At 42.2% G+C, this 21,158-nt stretch overlaps 1 protein-coding gene across 5 annotated transcripts; it reads left to right on the top strand.

Moving 5' to 3' along the window:
• qki2 (QKI, KH domain containing, RNA binding 2) lies at positions 1-17,493 on the top strand. Of its 5 annotated transcripts, none has more exons than XM_012920620.3 (9): positions 1-656; positions 3,116-3,264; positions 4,422-4,538; positions 9,991-10,134; positions 11,321-11,408; positions 11,636-11,920; positions 13,168-13,191; positions 13,860-13,934; positions 15,860-17,493. In XM_012920620.3, exons 1-9 carry the CDS (start codon positions 515-517, stop codon positions 15,880-15,882), a joined length of 1,047 nt encoding a protein of 348 aa, XP_012776074.1. In that variant the 5' UTR covers positions 1-514; the 3' UTR covers positions 15,883-17,493. The 5 variants fall into 5 exon arrangements, with proteins under 5 accessions (XP_012776074.1, XP_012776073.1, XP_012776076.1 ...); XM_012920619.3 differs by having other exon boundaries at positions 13,857-13,934; XM_012920622.3 differs by lacking the exon at positions 13,168-13,191.
• Positions 17,494-21,158: the final 3,665 nt, after the last annotated feature.

Genomic DNA, 21,158 nt, shown 5'->3' with positions numbered 1-21,158 from the left:
TCGCGCAGCACGCTCCCGATAGCCCACTCGTCTCGCTGCTGTACTGTAATCATATGATAGTGAGCCGATCCCCGCTGCAGAATACCCACACACCGGCGGACATAAGCAGAGGAGCCGCGGCGGATCAGACTAGTTGATGGTAAACTTGTAACCGCCGGAGACGTGCGCGGAGTCGGGCAAAGTGTCAAACCGAGCTGAACTCTCTCCCCGTACAGGAACTTTTTCAAACTCTGGAGAGTCGGGCAGAGGGGGAACCGTGTGGAAGAAGACAGGGCTCGCATACGAGATATTAACCGAGGGACAGTCGATTTTACAGGAGTTGAGAGTTGAATTTTCTCAGTAGGTGGAGAAGCGGTCAGCGGGTCGCGCTCGGCGGAGTCCTCTGGGATCCTCGCATCGCTTTTCGGGGCGTGTGTTTCTCCCCCTCAAAAAATAATAAATAAGAAAAAAGAAAATAAACCCTTCATCAAGTTTTCCCTGCTCGCTAGGTCACTTTATTGCTTAATCAAAAGCCATGGTTGGGGAGACAGAGGTGAAGGAGAGACCCAAGTCCAACCCGGACTATCTAATGCAGCTGATGAACGACCGAAAGGTGATGAGTTCCCTGCCCAACTTCAGCGGCATCTTCACGCATCTGGAGCGGCTGCTGGATGAAGGTAACCCCCGCATGTGTTTGAAGCTTTGAACTCTGTAGCCACTTGTCACACTACAGGGGGGGATGAGGCCATCTTCTCTCTCTGTCTCTCGTCCAGTTTAGTGGTCAGTGTTCATAAAACGTGGCCGTTATCGACTGACTTTATTGAATTAGTCATTAACTGAAGGAATTCCTCAGTGGCTCCTCAGAAACGTAACAGCAGTGTTACCCACATCACACAGTGGTAAATTATCCTGCTCACAGTCCAATAAGACTGTTTGGATATCAAAACATTTGCCGAGCTGTGAGTGTAAACCCACATTCTTGGCTTCAAATTGTGGATGTAGGGGATGTGTTTGTTGCATGAAGTCACATTTTAATTTGTTGAGAGAAGCAAAGCTCTCTCTCTCTCCCTTTCTCTTTCTCTCTCTCTCTCTCACACACACACACACACACACACACACACACACACATTCACAGAGGGGCAGTTGGTGATGGGAACAAACAGACAGTTGTTAGTCTTTCCCAGTGACCTAATGCGCAGGCTTGTGTGAATGCTTGAGCCCATCCCTGAGCAGGAACGAGACTCTGTCACTGTGCAAAATATTTGATATCTGTATCTGGCTGCTTACACACCCTGAAGTCATGCTTTCTGCACAGAGGATCAATGCACCTGATTAGTTGTACTTGTTGATATGCAAGATAAAAGAGAGGAATCGCAAAGAGACACAGCTCAAATGTCTCTAGTTGCCACCAGCTATCAAGGCCTGTTTTTGCTGCGGTTGCTGCACATCAGGATCACAGAGGTCCCGACTTTGCGCTCTGTGACAAGTCTCGTGACGCAGCAAGGTTGTTCTCATATCAGACGACCTCTACAGCTCAGTAAAGAGGTCGAGTTAACATCTCTGGTTGTGTTCGTGTTAAGGACTGACAGCTGAGCGTATTCATCCCTCAGTGGCGATAATGTGACACCCATGGTTAGCATGAAAGACATTGTGCCATTCCCATTTTTGAGGCTGCCTGTGTCTTCTGCTTGAGTTATGTGGTCAAGCTGCTCAGACGTAAGGCCTCTATATCAGAAAAAAAAAGTTTATGTAAGGCATTGTCAGGCTACTTGACTCCTCCAAGGCTGCACTCTTGCCCAGTCTATATATAAAGTCCTATGACAGGCTGAAGTGTTAAGATAAGGCCTGCTGCAGCTCCCTGCTTTGTCTTTTTCTCCTTGGACTTTCTTGTTCTTCTTTCACTTCTCATTTTCCTCGAGCTACTTTTAACTCAAGTGTGACAAAAGCCGTGTTTGTCTGCACAGATTTGTTTGTGTGCTTGCTTTAATAGTCACTTCTGGTGTCCAATAGGTTAGAATTGGTCATTAGGGGATCATCGGTGTCACTGCGGCAGTGGCTGTAATTATAGCGTCCTACTGTAGTTATTACGGTCAGACTTATCACTCTCAGAGCAGGGAGACGTGCCTGTCAGCGTGCTTAGGTCAGATGATATTTGCGCCTCAAGGCAGTTATTCTGCCGTGTGTGTGTGTGTGTAAGTGTGTTTGTCAGTGTGTGAGTTCAAACCAGGGGTCTGTGTGTATGTGTCACATATGTGTTTGTCTGCTCCAGTACCAGTTATTATTGTGCTAGTGTGTCATTACAAAGGCATCAGAGGCTAGCATTGGTCATCGAGACAGCACTAAACAAACACACAGGCAGACAAACATAGTCTGTTTTATAACGGTGCTTCTGTAGCAAACCCCAGCCACAGATTAGACCTTTTAAGAAATTAATTTTTACACTTAAGTCAGCTGTTCTGGTTTTTCAGTGACTGCGTATGCTAATATGTTTTATAGTCTCTTCTGATGTTTCGTCGAGCTGAAACGTTTCAGAAAATCATTCGGGATCTATTTTTAAAGTTAATTTTAAAGCCAAATTCATTGATTGTAACTTATCCAAGTGATATTTGGACAAAACAAGATATTCGTACACAAAAAAAATGCTGATAAGTGAAAAAAGCGATTACAGATTAAAATTCTTGCTAATACTAGTATTAATACTAATACTTACTCATATTGCTTTATAAGATACCTTTTCCATATTTGCCTCTGAACGACTGCCCTGCACAGGACCCTCATTGACTGGTAGGTCACTAAGGCCCCCAGTAACTTCTGTTTTTCACTCGCATTATTTACACAGCGATCTGATCTATAGTTGTGTGTGTGTGTGTGTGTCACACAGAAAGAAATAGACAGGAGGCTGTCAGAAATGGAGGACACCTTATTGCAAAGCATTCAGATTTTACATTGTGGTGCAGAATGCTTGTCTCCTGCCTGTTTGTCTGTCAGAGCTTCCTTTAATTCTGGCGACGGTGAGTCATCGTCCTAAGAAACGGACAGAAGAGAAGAAAGAAATGTGAAACTTGCTGTCCCCCTCCTCCATGGACAGACTTTCATAGTTCCTCCTCCTTTCTCTCTTCCCCCCCCCCCCCCAAAGAAATTGGCAGGGTACGCAAAGACATGTACAACGACACGCTGAACGGCGGCATGTTCAACGGACGGGACATGGAGGAACTTCCCGAAGCTGTCGGTCCCGTGGCTCAGCTGCAGGAGAAGCTCTTCGTGCCTGTCAAAGAGTACCCAGATGTGAGTGGGCAAATCAGTGACCTTTGACCTTTCTGTTTACTTTTCACTGTTGTCGCTTTATCTCTTCTTAGTGCAGAAAGGATGCCAGAAAATCAGCGTGGCTCCTGATCACAGGGACATTTTGATTTAGATTTCATCTAAAAGCTGATTTCATTCTGAGATCATCTTTGTCTACACCCAGTGATGTAATCTGAACTTAAAATAGATCAATAATGAACCATAGCCAGTGGGTCCAATGGCATATAAATGAATAATTTGCAGGAATATCTCGGTTTGTTTACTCCAAAAGCCAATATTGTGATGTAAATCTCCCCACTGTGACGCTGTTTTCACCTTTAGGTTTATACCATAAATATTTACAGGAGCTCAAAACAGTGGATTAAGATTTTCCACCAAATATAAAGACAAGTGCACTGCAGCGAAGAGACTTTACCATCCAGCACATCCCTGCTCACGCCAAGTACAGCTAAGCTAAGCACTTCAATATGAGTTATGCTGATCCAGATTGAACGACTCACATGATTTTCTCCACGCATCAGCTCGCCAAATTACCAAATACAATGACAGGCTGTCCTCGCTCACATGACAAGAGACTAACAGGACACATGCAGGACTACATTGGAAAATGGTTGAGATCAGGGTTAAATTTAGAGAGGAGTGTGCACACAAACCTGGATTTGTGTGAGTGTAGGTGAAAGTCGAGGGTGACCTTAGAGGTTGAAATATGTTGCAGCCATTACTCAAGTTAACTTCTGGTTAAACTGGAGGGAAGAAAAGGTGGAAGAAGCTGGACAGTTGTTATCAGACAAGTGGATAAAGACAGAGCAATAGGGAATAGTGGCAGAAAAAAAAGACACACACACACAAACACACACAGGGGGGCAGCTGTCCAGTTAATCACTCAGTCTTAGTGACAGATAAGGTTAAGAGAATGTCGCTATCCTGTCATGCCACGAGCACCAGCCAGCACCCATATAATGAGCTATTTTTGTCTCTCTTAGTAACACAAACACATCGCAGATGCACAAACCTCAAAGGCACACTCGCTCGTACAAATACTGGCACGTAGTAAAGACACAGTTTTGGCTTGCAGTGCGCATCAAATCATTTCTTCCTTCAGCTCTGTTTATATCTGTGTGTTTCGCTCTTTTGCGCAGTTCAACTTTGTTGGGAGGATCTTGGGCCCACGTGGACTGACGGCCAAGCAACTGGAAGCGGAAACCGGCTGCAAGATTATGGTGCGAGGAAAGGGCTCCATGAGAGACAAGAAGAAGGTAAACGCACCAAGTAACGCTGAAGATACGTGTGTTTTATCATCACATTTAGGACTGTTTTCGTACATCTTCACGTTATCTTTTTTAAAAGTGAGTCTGATGTACTTTTCTCGATTTTCAGTCATCTCTATCCACAGGTTCAATGATGGGGTTAATTTTAATAGGTCATACCATTGCACCAAAAATGCAACTGCTTGGTTGGTTTCTCTTCTTTGATCTGTGAAATTCTAATTCTGGTTGCGACCTTTGGAGCTCCAACCACCTGCTGATCAAACCTTCTGTTTCTGAGGGGCAGCCAATGAGAAGAAGGCTAGCTAAAAGGAGCCTTAAAGGGAGAAGAGTTAAATGAGCTGTTTAATGCAGAAGATGACCTGAAGGGTCTACATAAATAGCTAGTATAAGAAGGATTACTTTGCATGGTGAATCAGGCAAAGCTACTCTACTAGAATCTGACAGCATGGAGGTGGGAGTGAGCAAATATATTTTGGGAAATATGAATTTGAAAGACTATTGATGAAGGGAACTGGTATAGAATGATTGCACCTCCAATCTTTCCACCTCAGATCCATTGTTCACTTGTTTTTTTACATATTAAAGAAAATGATATAACATTTTAACAAGTGGGGCCCAGGTAGGTGGATTTTATTGCCTCGGGGCATTGCAAAGCTGGCTGTTTTCCTCTCTTTTCAGTCTGCAGCCAATCTAAGCTTTTAGCTGTGGCAGTGATGGTATTCTCTTCATGTAACTCTGGAAGAAATCAAATCAAAGTGTAATAGTGTTTCATGGCAGGTTTACATTCCTTTTAGCTTGAAAGTCGACTTGGAGAAACTCTGGCTGAGGCAAGACGTTACTGTCAAAGCTTCATTTTTGGTGTGTTTCCTATAGATCTTAGTTTTAGATGCTTTACAGCTCAACAATGAGATGAATCTGAAAAGCCTTTACATTCCTCCAGAGATTTAAAAACTGCTAAGACTTGCTTTGTAACTTGTTAACAGTACCTGTGATTTGGAGAAAGAATGTTTTAACCCACCACACACTGAAACATGGCTTAAAATTGTAGAAATCTATATGATATATAAGCTGAGTGAATCATCAAGCATCCCCATATGGAAAAGAAATAGAAAAACCTTGCATCAGATGTGGCCTACTTCATATAGTGAATCATATAAGGCTTATATGATTCACTCATGAAAGTGTCCACTTTCATATATTGTTTTAGTAAGTATCCAAAACATACAAGTTTCATTTATATAATTTTTCTAGGGATCTTATATCTGTTTTCACACAAGACAGATACAACCTTTATAAGATTTATATATATCTTTTCCATGTGGGTCTATATAATTCTAAATGAAAAATGTTTATATTAGTAAGTGTAATTTAAAAAAAATATGTTATTTTGTGGTTTAGATGATCTTAGTGTCTAACCTTTAACGAGTAGCTTAATTTTATCCATGTTCAGCAGCATGCACGATTAGCTTCTATGTTCAGGACATTGGGGACGTGTGATAGATATAGAGAGCGAGGCTGAAGTGGACGAAGAGAGACGGGTTTTTCCAGGCCCAGAATGGGACTTCTGAGGTTGTGGGGGGGGAGACAACAATATACGCACATGTGGTTCATGCACAGGAGAAACAATGAGTCCTTTTTCCTTCACTTCATATTTTATTTGCATGTAAAACTCCAAATTAAAAATACCCAAATTTCCCCCTATGCAGGAAAAACCCTGACAGAGAGCAACTAGATGTAACAGTTTTGGAAATCTCGGGGCCTTACTGGGTGAAATGATTAAACTGACGCATAGTTATGCATGACTTTTTGACCACTCTGCCACATCTAGCCACAAACACAGTTTAATGTTTCTCCGAGACCATGATAATTGTCATCCTAACGAGCTGACGTGCACGCAGAAGCAGACCATGTATCCCATGATGGGTCAAAGAGCTGAAAGACAGAAAGAAGGGCGGATAGATAAATAAAATGTAGGTTATATATAATTTTCTAGCTAATTGGAAAAGGCAGTGAGTTGAGATGAGTTGGCTCAGAAACTGAGAGACAGATTAAGTGGGAGCAAATCTATCTATCTATCTATCTATCTATCTATCTATCTATCTATCTATCTATCTATCTATCTATCTATCTATCTATCTATCTATCTATCTATCTATCTATCTATCTATCTATCTATCTATCTATCTATCTATCTATCTATCTATCTGTCTGTCTGTCTGTCTGTCTGTCTGTCTGTCTGTCTGTTCCTTCTCTCAAACTGAGTTTTGCTGCTCCGTTTTTCTTTCCTGTCCTGGTGTTCGGTCCATCTGTCCTCCCTTCCTCTCCCCTGGTGTCTGCTGTTGGACGGAGTCGGCTCAAGCTTTCCAAACGGCAGGTGGAGCAAGTCCAGCATTCCACCCCCCTCCCCAGTCACTCTCTCTCTCTCTCTCCAGAACATTCCCTACCCTGCACGCCCCTCAGTCAGAGACTCACACATACAGAAACACACAGAGACAGAGAGGGAAGGAAAACAGAGACACAGTGGGAGGCAACTGGGGGAGAAGGGAGAAAGATGTTGACTTTTAGTGCTCTTCAAAAATGATACATCTCACTTGACAAAACAGCCACAGAGGACACAATCTGCCGGAATGCCACACTGAGATCTCGGAATTTCTGTTTTAACTGTAGCTGCACCTCGCAGTTATCTTCACTGGGAAAATAGTCTATTTATAATTTGTAATATCTGGCAGTCAATTCTGAAAAACAAAATTACGATTCTGCTGTCGCGTTAGAAGTTGTGTGAAGCTTCACTCAGAGGATTAGCTCTGAAGGACAAGCTTGCTCATTCTTTCCTCGGAGTTAGATGATGAGATTGCTATCACTTTCATTTCTGTATAACAAATTTGAAACTGAAGAGGGTTCACTTATCTTGGCATGAAGACTGAAAGGAAAGAAGCAAGCCTGGCAACTAAACTGTGCATAGTCAAGAAATGTTTCCTCACATAAGCCACGAATTTGCCATTTTGTCAAACTTTTGTTGTTTGGTTTGTTACTCGGCGGATTTTGTTATTCTAGGCTCGACCCAGATCGCTTGTTTCCCTCCCCTTGCACTACACTGCGAGTGTCGTGTCTGCTTGTTTATTCAAGTTGCTGCAAACAATGTGCTGCTCCTCTATGCACCGCTGTGCTTGAAGCTAAGGCTAACATCAACAACAACAATGGCAAACCAAAGCATTTGAAAAAAGGAAATTTGTACTGACAGAGTTGCTGGAGGAAAAGTTGTAGGCAAAGCTGTAGCGGTTGATGCTGGGGGCGGACGTGAATTTCCACAGCAGTCCCATTCACATGCTGTTTTATTTAGTTGAAAACCAAGAATGTTCCTGTCAGACTTGAGTGGAAAAGATCTCTGGTGAACCATGAATGCCTAAGAAAAATCTGAAACCTTTGCTCAGATATTTTAGTCTAGACCAAGGGTATCAAACATGCAGCCCGGGAGCCAGAAGCAGTCCATCAAAGGATCTAATTTGGTCCAATAGGTGGATTTGCAAAGTCTGAAAAATAGTTGGAAGTTCAGCAAAGATACTTACTACACAGGAGAAGGAACCTGCTGTGTGAAAGTAAAGAGTATGTGTATCTGCAAATAAGTTGTGTAAATCTTAAAAAGTACACTAGTATTGTTGCAAGTGAAGAGTTTGTGGCTCTCCACTGTAATCTCTTAATTTCTTATCCACACAGAGTAAGTATAGGCTTACATGTGGAGTTGAACTGAAATCGCACCTTGTCTTATGACATCTCATGCTGCTCATCATCCATTTTCTAAATGGATCACTTATTAAATGTGAAAATTATTAACCAAGATCTATGTCTTGCTTTGTCTGGCAGATTTTTAAAAGAATGGGGTCAGTGTTCAGCTTTTAGGAGGAAATCTCCAGAATGTACTTATTTACATCACTAAAGAAAGAGAAAACTTTGGAGTGTCAGAGTTCTGGTATTTTCTTTTAATAAATAAAGTTTTAATGTAATGTTTTTACTAGTATGGCTGACCGAATCACCCAACAGATTTTGCCAACCCAGGTGTCCATGTGAGGCTGACGATAACAAGCTTATTCCCAAACAGACTTTCTTCAAATTGCTTGAATTACATGATAGGAAATTGCAATTCACCGTTTTCAGTTACATGACTGGCGCCTGTTCCAACATACTGGACACACTCCATTAAACTCCAACACAAGCCTGTTGGTTTTTCCATCTGTTGTGAGCCTTAAATATTTAGATGATCTTCCCAAAAAATAAAAGATGTGTAAACAAACTGCAAGTTTTGGGTACCTGCAATCCATATACTGCATCTGTCACAGCATTTCACTAAAAGCTGTGAAGTCTGTGCCAGAGCTCAGCATTTGCAGTGTTTTACATATGTGTTGTGGGTTATACCTTCTTTTGGAAGAACAGCAGTTTTACGTACAGTTTATTCAATCTGAGCCAACATTTATGACATTTGGGAGATGAGACAGGAAAAGGACTTGTTCCTTGTCAAAGCAATAGTAAGGACTAGTTAAGGGAAGCATGCCATCTAACATGGATTGGTTGTTGTTAGATTGAGAGTCATTGTTCTGGGGCATTAAAAACAAGGCAGTAATATTTTGAAAAGGTTACATGACGTTTTTTAATCAAAACCCATGTCTGATGTCGGTTTTAATGACCCACCATTGACAGAGTTGCTGTGATCAATTGGTTTGCATAGCTGCACTCTGCTCTTCCCTATCAGTTGCGAAAAAAACGAGTAGCTCATTAGTGCATCCGAAAAACCGGCTATTGGGCATTTAGGCAAAACAAAGCTGGTAAAAAAATAACTCGGGCAGTGTAAGAAAGCTTTGTGTTGCCCTCCAGGTGGGCCCTTGTATAATGATGTGTCACATGAAAACTATGAATTATCTGTAACACACAAAAGCAGATAATGGAGCTATTTGGAACACAGATGCATCCAAAACATGTGTGTAACCAGGTTTACCAGGAAACCGACAAATGCAATCAGCTGCAGTGTCGTTGGTGTTTTACTTGACAACGACTTCATAAGCGTTGATTTATTAGTCATTTCACTATCAGTTTTAACGAAGTGACAGAGCAGGGAGAAGGGAAGAAAGGAGGTGTTAAAGACAAAAGAGATTTAGGGAGATGTTACACAAAAACTCGAGAGTGCAAAACCTTCAGTTCAGTTCAATGCAACACCAATCTTGTGTAACCACTGAAGAACAGCACGTTGTTCCACGAGTTTGATACGCCTCCCGAGTTGCATTAGACAACCTTGAGCCTTGTGTGTAGTTTGAGGGCGAACCAGAACCAGAGCCAAAGAAGAAAGAAAAGTGAAAATCCTGTTCCCTCTCCATAGCAAAAGGACCGAGGTTGTGTGTGGTGCATTCAAAAAAGAGCTTCTTTTTTTTCTTAAACTGTTTGTGTGTTTCAGGAGGAGATGAACCGAGGGAAGCCCAACTGGGAGCACCTCAGCGAGGACCTCCACGTCCTGATCACAGTGGAGGACACACACAACCGCGCCAAGATCAAACTCCAGCGGGCCATCAACGAGGTCAAGAAACTTCTCGTGCCCGCTGTGAGTATCAGTATAGCGTTTTACGTACAGAACCGAGGGAAAAACTGTGTGACTGGATCAGAGTTCGCTGTGTTGGTATGCATGGAAGGGGGAAGGGGGATTGTCAGACCAAAAGTGTGTGTGTATGTGTGTGTTTGTGCCTTTTTTTGTGTGTGTCTCTGTGTGTATGAGAGAGTATGTGTAAAGGGTTAGGGTAATTAGGGAACACGCATAAAGGGGTTTCCATGGAAACCCCGGGTTGTTTGAAAGGCTGAGGGAATGAATGGAGAGTCTGTTCACTCGTTCTCCCCACTCCATCACTGCTTTCACTCGTTCACAACTCACTTCATTCCCAACTACTGGCTACAGTATTCCTTTTTCTCCATGTTTTTTCTTTTTTTTTTTGTCCACACAAGAGAACATTTTGATTGCACTCCTCAACATTTCTCACATTCCCCAGCCCACCTACTGCCCCCCTACAGACTCACATAAACGTACACAGTGATCACACTGGAACATTGCGCACACACGGGCATATAGACACAGGGACACACACACCAATACTCTAAATTATCCCGTGTTTGACACATAACCACAAAGGCACATATTTCGAAATCACAAAGCCTTTCCTTTTTCATCTCTGCATTATTTGCAACAATAGAAACAGAATGAAAAGCCCAGCGGGGGGGGGGGGGGGGGGGGGGGTCTATTGCAGCAATCAGCCGTCACTTCCCGTTCAGTCACAGCACAGTACACGCCAGCCCTCAGCTTTAAAGTATGTGAGGAGTGTGTGAAGGCAGTCAGGAGCTAAAACACCTGTTAATCTATGGTTGTGCATGTATGTGTGTTTGTGTGCAGGATAACGTCAATGATATGTGTTAGTTTAACCCAGCTGACCTTCCTCTCGAAATGTAAATCAGTCAAGCTTTTCACCACGCTGTAACTAGAGCTAAGAAGCTAGCGTCGCTGACACTGAATATGTCTTGTGTGGTGGGGCGGCTATGTTCAAGGTCTGCTCGGCTTCGTCACAGGCAGTGTTTAAGATCCCCGACGTTTTTCCCTTTAGAAAACATTTAGCATACTGTAAGATTTGATGACTTCTTGAAGGGAATCTGACAAAAGTTCATTCATTTGCTTGTGAATTGGTCAGTGACAGTCATGGCTAAGGAAGCTGATTGTGCTGCTCTGCTTGCATGTGCTGGTGTAGGCTGAGGGGGAGGACAACCTGAAGAAAATGCAGCTGATGGAGCTGGCCATTCTCAATGGGACCTACAGAGACGCCAATGTCAAGACGCGTAAGGATGACATCATAGATACATGTGGAGGAGGGTTGGTGGGTGACAAAGGAAGGGTCTTGGTACAGGAGTCCACTGTATATATGAACAATGCCTCTGTTTCTCCTTTTAAATAGACTGTTTGTTCTCCCTTCTTCTTCTCTGTCTATTGTATGTGCACTTTGTGTGCGCTCACATGTGGGTGTGTGCTCAGATTTTTCATTATTATATGTTTGTGTGCTTTACAGCCACCGCTGCCTTTCCTCTAGCGACCCCTCAGGCGCCTCGGATCATCACAGGCCCGACGCCCGTCCTGCCCCCCACCCTGCGCAACCCCGCCCCTGTCACCACACCTACACTCATGCCTCTGATCCGTCAGATCCAGAGCTCCACTCTCGTGCCGGGAGCCAATCCACATCCGGCGCTGGTGCAGCAAGGGCCCGAATCTGGAATCATCTACACGCCCTATGAGTATCCCTACACACTCACGCCCTCCATATTGGAATACCCGATTGACTCAACTGGAGTATTAGGTATATAAAAATGGAAAGTCCTGCACTGTCATGCGTAGTCAATGGATGTATTATGAGAACTGGATACTGGACTCCAATAAAAGTTTCTTACCAAACATTAGAAAAGAAAATCCTTCCGTAAGGGTTTCTTTTCCTTGCCCTTCCCATTTACCCCCAAAATTTCACACTGAAATACTGAACAGGGCCACAGCAAAGTTCTGCACTAGCATCACCAAACCTACATTTATAGATTTGTGGTTAGCAGAGTCATATAAAAGTGCACATTATTATTTTACTACATTTAATTTAAAGATAAGATTATCACAGTGTAGCTCACCGTGCAGTGCTGTCAGAGGTGCTGCTTGGGGCTCCCGGCCCCAGGGCTGACGAACTTTAAACTACAGCAATGGAAATGTGCATCCTTTATGATGACAGTAGGAGAGACCTGACCTCCCTAACAGGGCCTCTCCTGACTCCACTCACTCCCCTTCTACTGTGGCACGCATGAATCTGTTTAAACAACCCTACTAACGACTCAACGAAAGTGTCCCTCAGAATATAATGCTAATTGCTAGTCTAGCTTTAACGCTGGTTAACGGACACTTAAATAACATAACTTCCTCAAGCATCAAATAATTTGTTTTGTTTACTTTGATGTTTGCCATTTGTTATCGTAGCTAGCAGAGCAGCCTGGTGTGTCCAGATCTGCTGGCCATGACGTGACAGTTGAATGTGAGTTGGGAAGTCTGTTTACAATTTACTTGTTAATGTAGCCTGCAGGCTAGATGAACGTAGAAGCTAATAGTTACAGTATTAAAACGTCATAATCAGTCAGCTTGGTGCTGTTGCAAAAATAAAAATTAGATTAATGTGTTACCTGTTTGTTTTACAGGACTGCTGTTGGTGTTGTATCAGATTATTTAGTTGGAGAGGCCCTGTTGTGAAATTTTGTCCAAGGGCTAAAAAGATTCTATAATCGCCACTGGACACTATCACTATACAGTTACAATACAGCAATTGTACCAATCTTGATGCATTTCAAGGCAGTTAACTACGATAAATCATGATAACTGTGTTTCTAAACCCTTTCAAAAGATAAAAAGCAGGAATAAATTATTTATTCACTGCACTTTAGCGACAAAGTTTTCAGTTTAACTTAATTAAAGGGCCCAGTTTGCCACAGGGACAAATTGGTTACCATATCCAGTTCTTGTAATACATCCACAGCATATATAGATGCATGCAGAAGCTCATTGCTGGGCTAACAGTCCCTTCTCCCTGTGTTTTTGCAGGTATGGCTTTCCCAACCAAAGGCTAAGCGATAGCAACCCTTCCTAGCACACACACGGACTGGCTTGCAGAGACCCCTCCTCCCCTTTCCTCCTCCTCTCCCTCCCATCCTCCTACACACTTATCCCACAGAGCAAACATGCAAAGTTTGCTTATACTTTAGGATGACAGATTCCTCAACAGTCATTATGTAGTCAAGTGTCCATTCCTGTTAATTTCCTCTTTGTATTAGCACACTAGTGTTGTGGTGTGACAGCTATTTAACTTTTTTTAATAGTTCAGCTTCCGCTTGTAATTTTTTAACCTATTTTAGTGAACCCATAGATATTTTAGAGCTGCTGTTTGTGATTTAACCTATGTTAAAGCTTATTTTGATCACAGAGCTATATAGAGTGACTTTGCTTACAGCTGATGTTGAATCTACTAGTGAAGCTTAATGAGAAATTAGTGGTTTGGTTTAATATTTTCTTTAGAGAACAGAAGACCACAAAACAACAAAAGATTCTCTCTCTTAGAAGCGAGATGTGTTTGACTTATTTTCACCCTCAGCCTTGAACACTTTGTAAATTCCTGGTTTCACTGATGTTGGTGCCATGGGTGGACTGTCTGATGTCTTTCTGATGAGTAACCTTCTGTGTTCTGTTTTGGCGATGCCAATGGCTGTTAGCAGGTGCCATGACCACTAAGGTACGACGCCACGACAAGAGAATCCATCCTTACCAAAGGGTAGTGACCACAGACAGAGGTTAGTTAGCTCACCAGCCACTTTATGTGTATGTGTATCTGTATGTGTGAGTGTTAGCGTGTGTGCATGCAGACCAATGGACCAATTTCAGTTTACATGTGTCTGTAATATGGCATGCCTAAATAAGAAGTAACTGTGTCAGGCGAAAAGGTCACAATGTGAAACAGTATTTGTTGCAGTGAAAGTGAAATAAGTGAGCGGATTGGGAGGAACCATGTTAGGGGTGACAGCTGCAGCGGTTATCTGTGCTCGCCTGTTAATTTAAACTGGATGGCTCTCAGGCCGGGAACCTCTCAATTAGAATGGATCGTTCCATTCATGTGACTCGGTCCTTGTGACTCTGGATTCGGAGTCCTCTCTCAGAAACTTTTTTTTTTTTTTTGTTGTTGTTGTTTATCTCTTCAGTACTACTTTTGACCCTGCAAATACTGTGGGAAACATATTTATACCCAACTTCATTCCACTAGATTCCACAGATATTTTTTTATTACTGATGAAATCCTGTGTTACGCCCACTTACTACATGACACTTAAACGGATTTTCTTTCTTCTAAAGATCTTTCAATTCATGGCGATCTTTAGTTTTTACTACTAAAACACAGCGTGTGATAACTACTGAAGTCTGTGTTACAAGCTCTTTTGTACGAAATACTGTTGTTTGTGGTCTTATCGGTCGCCCACTGGACTTTATCATTGGGGCTGTTTACATCTTTCATTTATTTCCTAGCCAGAGTGGTGCTGTTACCATGTATTTAGCTGCAAAATAAATTTGTATATAGGGATTTTAAGTAAGGATTTAAGTGCTTATATAAAGCTTATGGAACAAGATCGCTTGGAAATACTTGTAGTTTGTTTTTGTTTTTTTTTAGTTTGTAAATTTTTATTTTTGTTTTTATGGTATGCTTTTTATAGATGAAGTGTCTCCATGTAAAACTTTATTCAAAGTGTGTAGCTACTACTGTTTTAGTCACCGCGAAGGTGGCAATGAAGGCAGTGTTTTGCTCTGTGTATTTAAGATGAGGTGACCTTCTCGATTCACGGGCCTCGTGACTGTTTTATGCAATAGAAATGGACTTAGCTAGCTACAATATATGTGTGTGTGAGCGGTGGCGCTCTTGTTGTACACAATGGACAAAAAAACACTAAAAGGCAATAAAGATGACTATTGAAAAAAAAACAACATCTCTAAGGAAAACCAAAGCCTCTAAATTCTTGCAGATAGACTTGTCTATTGTGAAACTGTTTCTTAAGTCCCTCTAAAATCACCATCTCTTAACCTCTCATTGCTGTCTCTTACGGTGCCTCTTTGCTTACTGTAGTTTTTAGGCGCTCTTCTAATACTTCATAGCAAATGGATCAAACCATAATCAATAATCAGTTAATCACCAAGATCTTATGCCTGCTGCTAAACATGAGCTCCACTTGTGAGTAAATGAAAGTTTTTCTGAGGCCTGAGCACTTTTTTCCTTGGACATAAAGGTCACTCTCTCACCCACATGAAACCATGCCGTCTCCCTCTCTGTCCATGGTTTCACTGTCTGTCTGTGCTAGACGTAGCCCAGCTAGCATGAGTAGTATCACTATAGCAGCAGTCTCATGACAGGAGGGGCGCCTCCTAAACCTCAGCCCTGCTAACGCATTCATGAGCACATGTGAGCATTGCTAACCAGCCATTCCTTATGTCAACACCCAGAGGTTGATGTAAGTTTGCGCGAATGGTTATGCGGAGCTCATGAAGGTGTTGTGCAGCTCTTGTGTAATGCGCCTCCTGCTGTGTGACTGCAGTAGATCTGCCTTGTTGTCATCCCGACGCCACTAGCTGACACTAATCTCTCTTCTATCTTTTTTTCTTTTTATGTCCCCCCTTTTATGTGCCCTTTTTGTTTCCTTTCCACGTCTGTCCGTCTCTGTCCGTCTAACTCTAGCTGCCACGGCAACTAACCCATGACCCCTTGACCTTCTGACCTTTCCGTCCACTGATGACCCACCCATCTCTGCCCGCTGGCGCGCTCATTGGCCCGCGGCCCTGCCACTCCCCCAAGCTCAGCCAACCAGAGACCAGAACATTGGGAGCAACCCAGCTGCTTCTGTTTAACCAACCAACCAGACGACAGCGATCATGGGAATAAACCTCAGGACCCCGCCCATCACCGAGTCCTAACCCAAACTTTACCAAACGTGCCTTCTTCCGATAGCCCAAAGCCAGTCGAAATTACAACCTTAAGCAGTAGACTTTACTGAGGATGGGCCACAAACTGGTGAAGGGCTCCTAAATAACCCCCGGCTGTGCCACACTGTCTCTCTGAGCTGCCATGCCTTCAGTCCATTTGATGCAATAATAATAACATGGTAACTAAACTGATAATGGTGATACTTATCCAGCACAGAAACCCTCCATAAATACTAAACTGACGGAGATATGTTGGTGTTTTGATACATTTTTTTCCTCAGCGGGCACCTCTCTTACCTTATTCACATTATAACATTTATAATTCATTTACAAATGCTCACATATTGTCATGCTTTCCTTTTAAAAAGACGGTTCCAGATATGCATTTGACAGGTCAGATACTGCACAGCACGTACCGTCAAAAATGTCTCTTACTTCCTCTTGGTAACACATAAAATGCCAACGTGGAGCTTTTTAAAAAAAACTTCTTTCATTATAAAGCGACAGGTGCTCGATGGGGAAAAAGAACAAACTGGAATCCAAAATGCCAAAGTATCTCTGAGTGTTTCCTAATAGGTAACGTGTCTTTATACTGAGACGACGCATACAGGACGAATGCCAAGCCTGTGCAGTATGAATACACACATAAAGGGGAGGGAAGGTTGAACTCCTTTTGTCAAATTCTCGAGGACTTACACAACGATGCCTTTTTTTTCTCCACACTACAGTATTCAGCGAGCTTGAACAACAGTGCCTTTATTTATTGAGAGCAATGGAACAATGTTACACCTAAATCTTTTACTATGGCATCATGGCATTGTGCCCAGCTTGGTATTATATCATCTCCATTTTTACGACTTTACATCCACGGCTCTTCTCAATTCAAATTACGGTGCCAAGAGAATAAATAAAAATAATAAAAGGTGGCTCATTTGAATTAGAAGTGCAGCGCAGTATTGAAGCTACGTCTGAAATGTTTATGTGAGGTTCGGACGCCTCCGTAGAACAGTGTTACATTTTATGTCTTTGTTTTATTGTTTCTTTTGGGTGATTGTGCTGCTGGAGATGAAGTCGTCCTTATGTCTCTGCATGTGTTGTTTTTTTTGTTTTTTTTCGAGGGTGTGGTACGGTTTTACAAACACGCGCACACACACAAGCCAAGTGATGCCTTGATATAAGAGAAAACATGCATTCGTAACATCTGTAACAAGTTTATAATGTATTTTTATATCCTATTTTGTACGTGAAAATAACATTAAATGACCTTTTCAGATGAGAACATTATGCCTTATTATGGAGAATAATTTGATAACTATCACTATCCTTCATGTGTCATAAGTAATCTTGTCACAATGTCCTGATAAACTGGAGTCTCTGATGTTCTCTGTATTAACTTGAGCCTCCTTTGCTTGCCTTCTGTGCCTTTTTGTATACTATGAGTGTGACAATTAACAGTGTAGTACAACATTAATCTACTCTTCAGTGCCAAGTGTAGGTTACTAACTGTTACCACTTCTGTGATTATTAACCTCTTTAATGGTATCTGTCTCTGCCTTTTAAAAAAAAAATACATGTGTGTCTAAAAAGAATTAAAATGAAAACAGGAAGATACGTGTTGAACAATGATCTTTTAACTTTTAAAGTATTCTGAGCAGAAATAACTCTTTGTAAACGATTAAACTCATAGTTATAAAACTAACAAACTTTGTTGCTTTTTCTCTGTAGCACTTAATTATGCAAATCGGCTTCCTTTCCGCATACTAATCACAAAACACTCCTCAGATTCACAAGGGGTGGGGAAAAAACCCAAGCTGATACTTAAAGACAAAAAGGAGGGAAAAGGGCCAAAACATGTTTTTCCCACTTCTCCTTTTTTCTTCTTCCTGTGTTCTGGCTCTCTGTCTTCCTCTGTTATTTAAGTGGACATTACACACATTGATGTGTGTAATAAGAGAGAAGAAAACACCCAGCTCACCATGGTTTCTCACAGGCATGCACATGTATAACAGAAAAAAAAATAAAACCGGCGTGTGGGTTTCAGGTTTGGGGGACGAGATGGCTGGGGAATTGAAGGGAAATTGATTGTGCAAGCTCGCCCTTAAACATCTGCAGAGTAAATATTCCACATGATCACGGTCCGTCCCTGAAGCCTCAGAAAACCACAGCTAATAACCCACATGCTGTGTGTCATGGTAGCTATTGCTTGTTTTCATTTAAACTGAGAAATTTGAGCCTGTCGACACCTGTAGTTAAGTAAAAGTTCTTTTTAAAACTGCAGATTTAAAGTTTCTCACATGCAAAAAAAAAAAAATCACATGAGGGTTTTTTCTGTGGTGAATGAACCCGTGGGTGGCTCATTCGCCCTCTCCCTGCCCTTCCTGCTTTCATTGTGGAGTCGGGGGGTGAGGGGGTGGGGGGGTTGATATTGAACTTCAGGCTTGGAGTTGAGCCTGCACTGTGGAGGCAACCCCACTGATCACAGAGAGAGAGAGAGAGAGAGAGAGAGGGGACATAATGTGACCGCTGCTGACAATCCTCTGGACAGGAAGAAGCAGAGTGGAAGCACTGAGTGGACATAGCAAGAGAGAAAAAAAGAGAAGAGAGAATGTGTGTGTGTGTGTGTGTGTGTGTGTGTGTGTGTGTGTGTGTGTGTGTGTGTGTGTGTGTGGATAGAGATGGGTGGGGGTGCGTGCATGTCTGGATGGGTGTGTACCCTTGTCTTCGTTTTTCCTGTTTTCACTTGAGTTTTTGTGCTTTTTTTTAATTCTTGTTCTCTGGTATGAAACACTCTTTAAGCATCTGGTAATGTATTCTGCAGTCAGCGCTCCCCATTGCCAACACTGGGGCCCAGGGCTCCCAGAGCTTACAATCAAAGTGTGTTAGCGTGTGCGTGTGTGTGTGTGTGAGAAAATGAGCAAAAAGTGAGAAGGAAAGACAGGTTGATTTACATTGCTATGTATGCACAGCATTCTCCACATAATGAACAACCCCTGATTTCCTCTGCTTGGTAAATATTTGATGACTGAGCGGTGGAATGATTTTAGCTGAAATTCAGAGGACTCCTACAAGCTGCTTAAAAGTTGTATTTCAAACCCCTCTCTCTCCCTCTCTTGTCCTCTTCCCATGTAAATAAGGCCAACTCCCCCTAACTCCACACACCCTTCTGAGGCAGTTTAAAGACCCAACACTGTCTCCTTGTATCCTTGGCAACCAGCATACACTGGGGTCCTGTCGTGGCCCCTCTGTCTTTTGTGTTTGGGAGCTCAGAGAGACAGAGAGAGAGAGAGGGAGAGGAAGAAGAGAGGAGAGGAAGGAGACGAAAACAAGACTTACTGAAAAAGACAACAAAGATGACATCACTGCTATTTTATCCCACAACTGAAAATTTGGTTTGTAGCCCAACAGTGATGATGACTATGATGATGAGTAGCCAGAGGCACAAAATGGGTAGCAGCTCAATCTGAGAGAGAGGGGGGGAGAGGCCCAGGGCTGAATGGGGCATTGTGGGAAAGACAGTGGGCACACTGGGCAGTAACACAGAGAACACTAACTCACAGATCATGCCAGAGAGTCTGAAAACACCCACACTGGGCGACAATGGCAAACTTCATCGCTCCACTTGGCCCCCTCTGAATACACACATACAATGGCAGAATCCAAATAAGATGCTCTGTTATTCGTGAAATTTAACACACTACATTCCTTCAGTGCCTCCATCCCTTTGGCCAGCAGCAGATGGCCTGGTCCGAGCTGCACTGAACGTGCACGTCATGTGTTGCACGACAGGTAGGGCACCCAGCTGGCCTGAAAGGTGTGACAGGTGTCATGGAAGTTGTTTTACCTCCTCAGCTCTGCTTCCCTGCTTCAAGTAAATGCAAACGGCGTCATGCAAATTTAACTTGTATGTGCCACGACTGGTAACAAATTTAACCTAATCAGTTAATTAAATCAAGCCTAATTAGAGCGAGGACCGAAAGGACCAGAACCAGCAGGTTTGACCCTCTGCAACCGGTTTCATCTGTACGGTGGGCTCTCTGCTGCCGCCCTGTGCCGAATGTGAGGAATTGCACCTTTTACTCGCGAAATGTTTGCAATAAACCGAACAGGTAAGGAGTTAAAAGACAGGAAAATAAAAAACCCACAGCATGCGTCAGCAGTAGAGCTCAATTCGTTATCTGATTGAATGACTAGTTCCAAGAAAGGTAAGACAATGAGTCTTGATGGGGATTTTTTTTTCACAATTTCACAAACTTCTGATAGAAGGATTAGATTAGAAATAAAATAAGTAAAAGTTGCAGTAAATCTATGAGAATTAAATAATGATTAATAATCATGGGGTTATCTGTTGTACATCTGATTTGTTTTATTGCACCATATGTCAAACATCTGAAATTCATCTACTTCATCTGGTGATGTTATCGGTTCATTCAATAGATGTGTCTCTCAGACAATGAGGCATAATGATTGGATTTTTAAGACGTTCAAGTTTTTATACCCATTAAATAAAAAGAAGTGTGCCGTGAGTATTTTGTACATAAAATAATTGTTGGTATATTTGCAAATTGCTCATTAAAGCATTTTTGAAGCTGACAATGGATACTTACAAATCATGAAGTCAAACTTGTTTTCAAGTGCAAGAACAATATTATATATTTACCAGTTTATACTGTATAATCATTATTACCAGGAGTAGCAGAATGTTAAAACAGATTACTTGATTGTTCCTCTTTCTCTTTTTTTTATTATATTTGACCATTATTGACATTTTCATATAATTACTTTTACTTACACGGAATATATTCTTGTACTACCAATGCAGTTTCTATCTTAAAAACATTCTATATCTGCTTTTATTATGCAAGGAATCATGAGGCTGGCTGCAGAACAATATGGATTTATCCTAGCCAATCAGCAAAGATCAGGCTATGTGACAGATAATGACATTATTGCATGCAATCAATCAGCAGTGACCTGGGGTATTTCACACCTCAGTGTTCTTTCAGGAAATTGAATTTTTCTACCCCCTACCAACTCCCACACCTGCGGTCATAACA

The sequence above is a fragment of the Maylandia zebra genome, linkage group LG8 (genome assembly GCF_041146795.1).
Source record: "Maylandia zebra isolate NMK-2024a linkage group LG8, Mzebra_GT3a, whole genome shotgun sequence".
NCBI classification, from domain to species: domain Eukaryota; kingdom Metazoa; phylum Chordata; class Actinopteri; order Cichliformes; family Cichlidae; genus Maylandia; species Maylandia zebra.
This window is presented reverse-complemented; position numbering and strand designations above follow the sequence as displayed.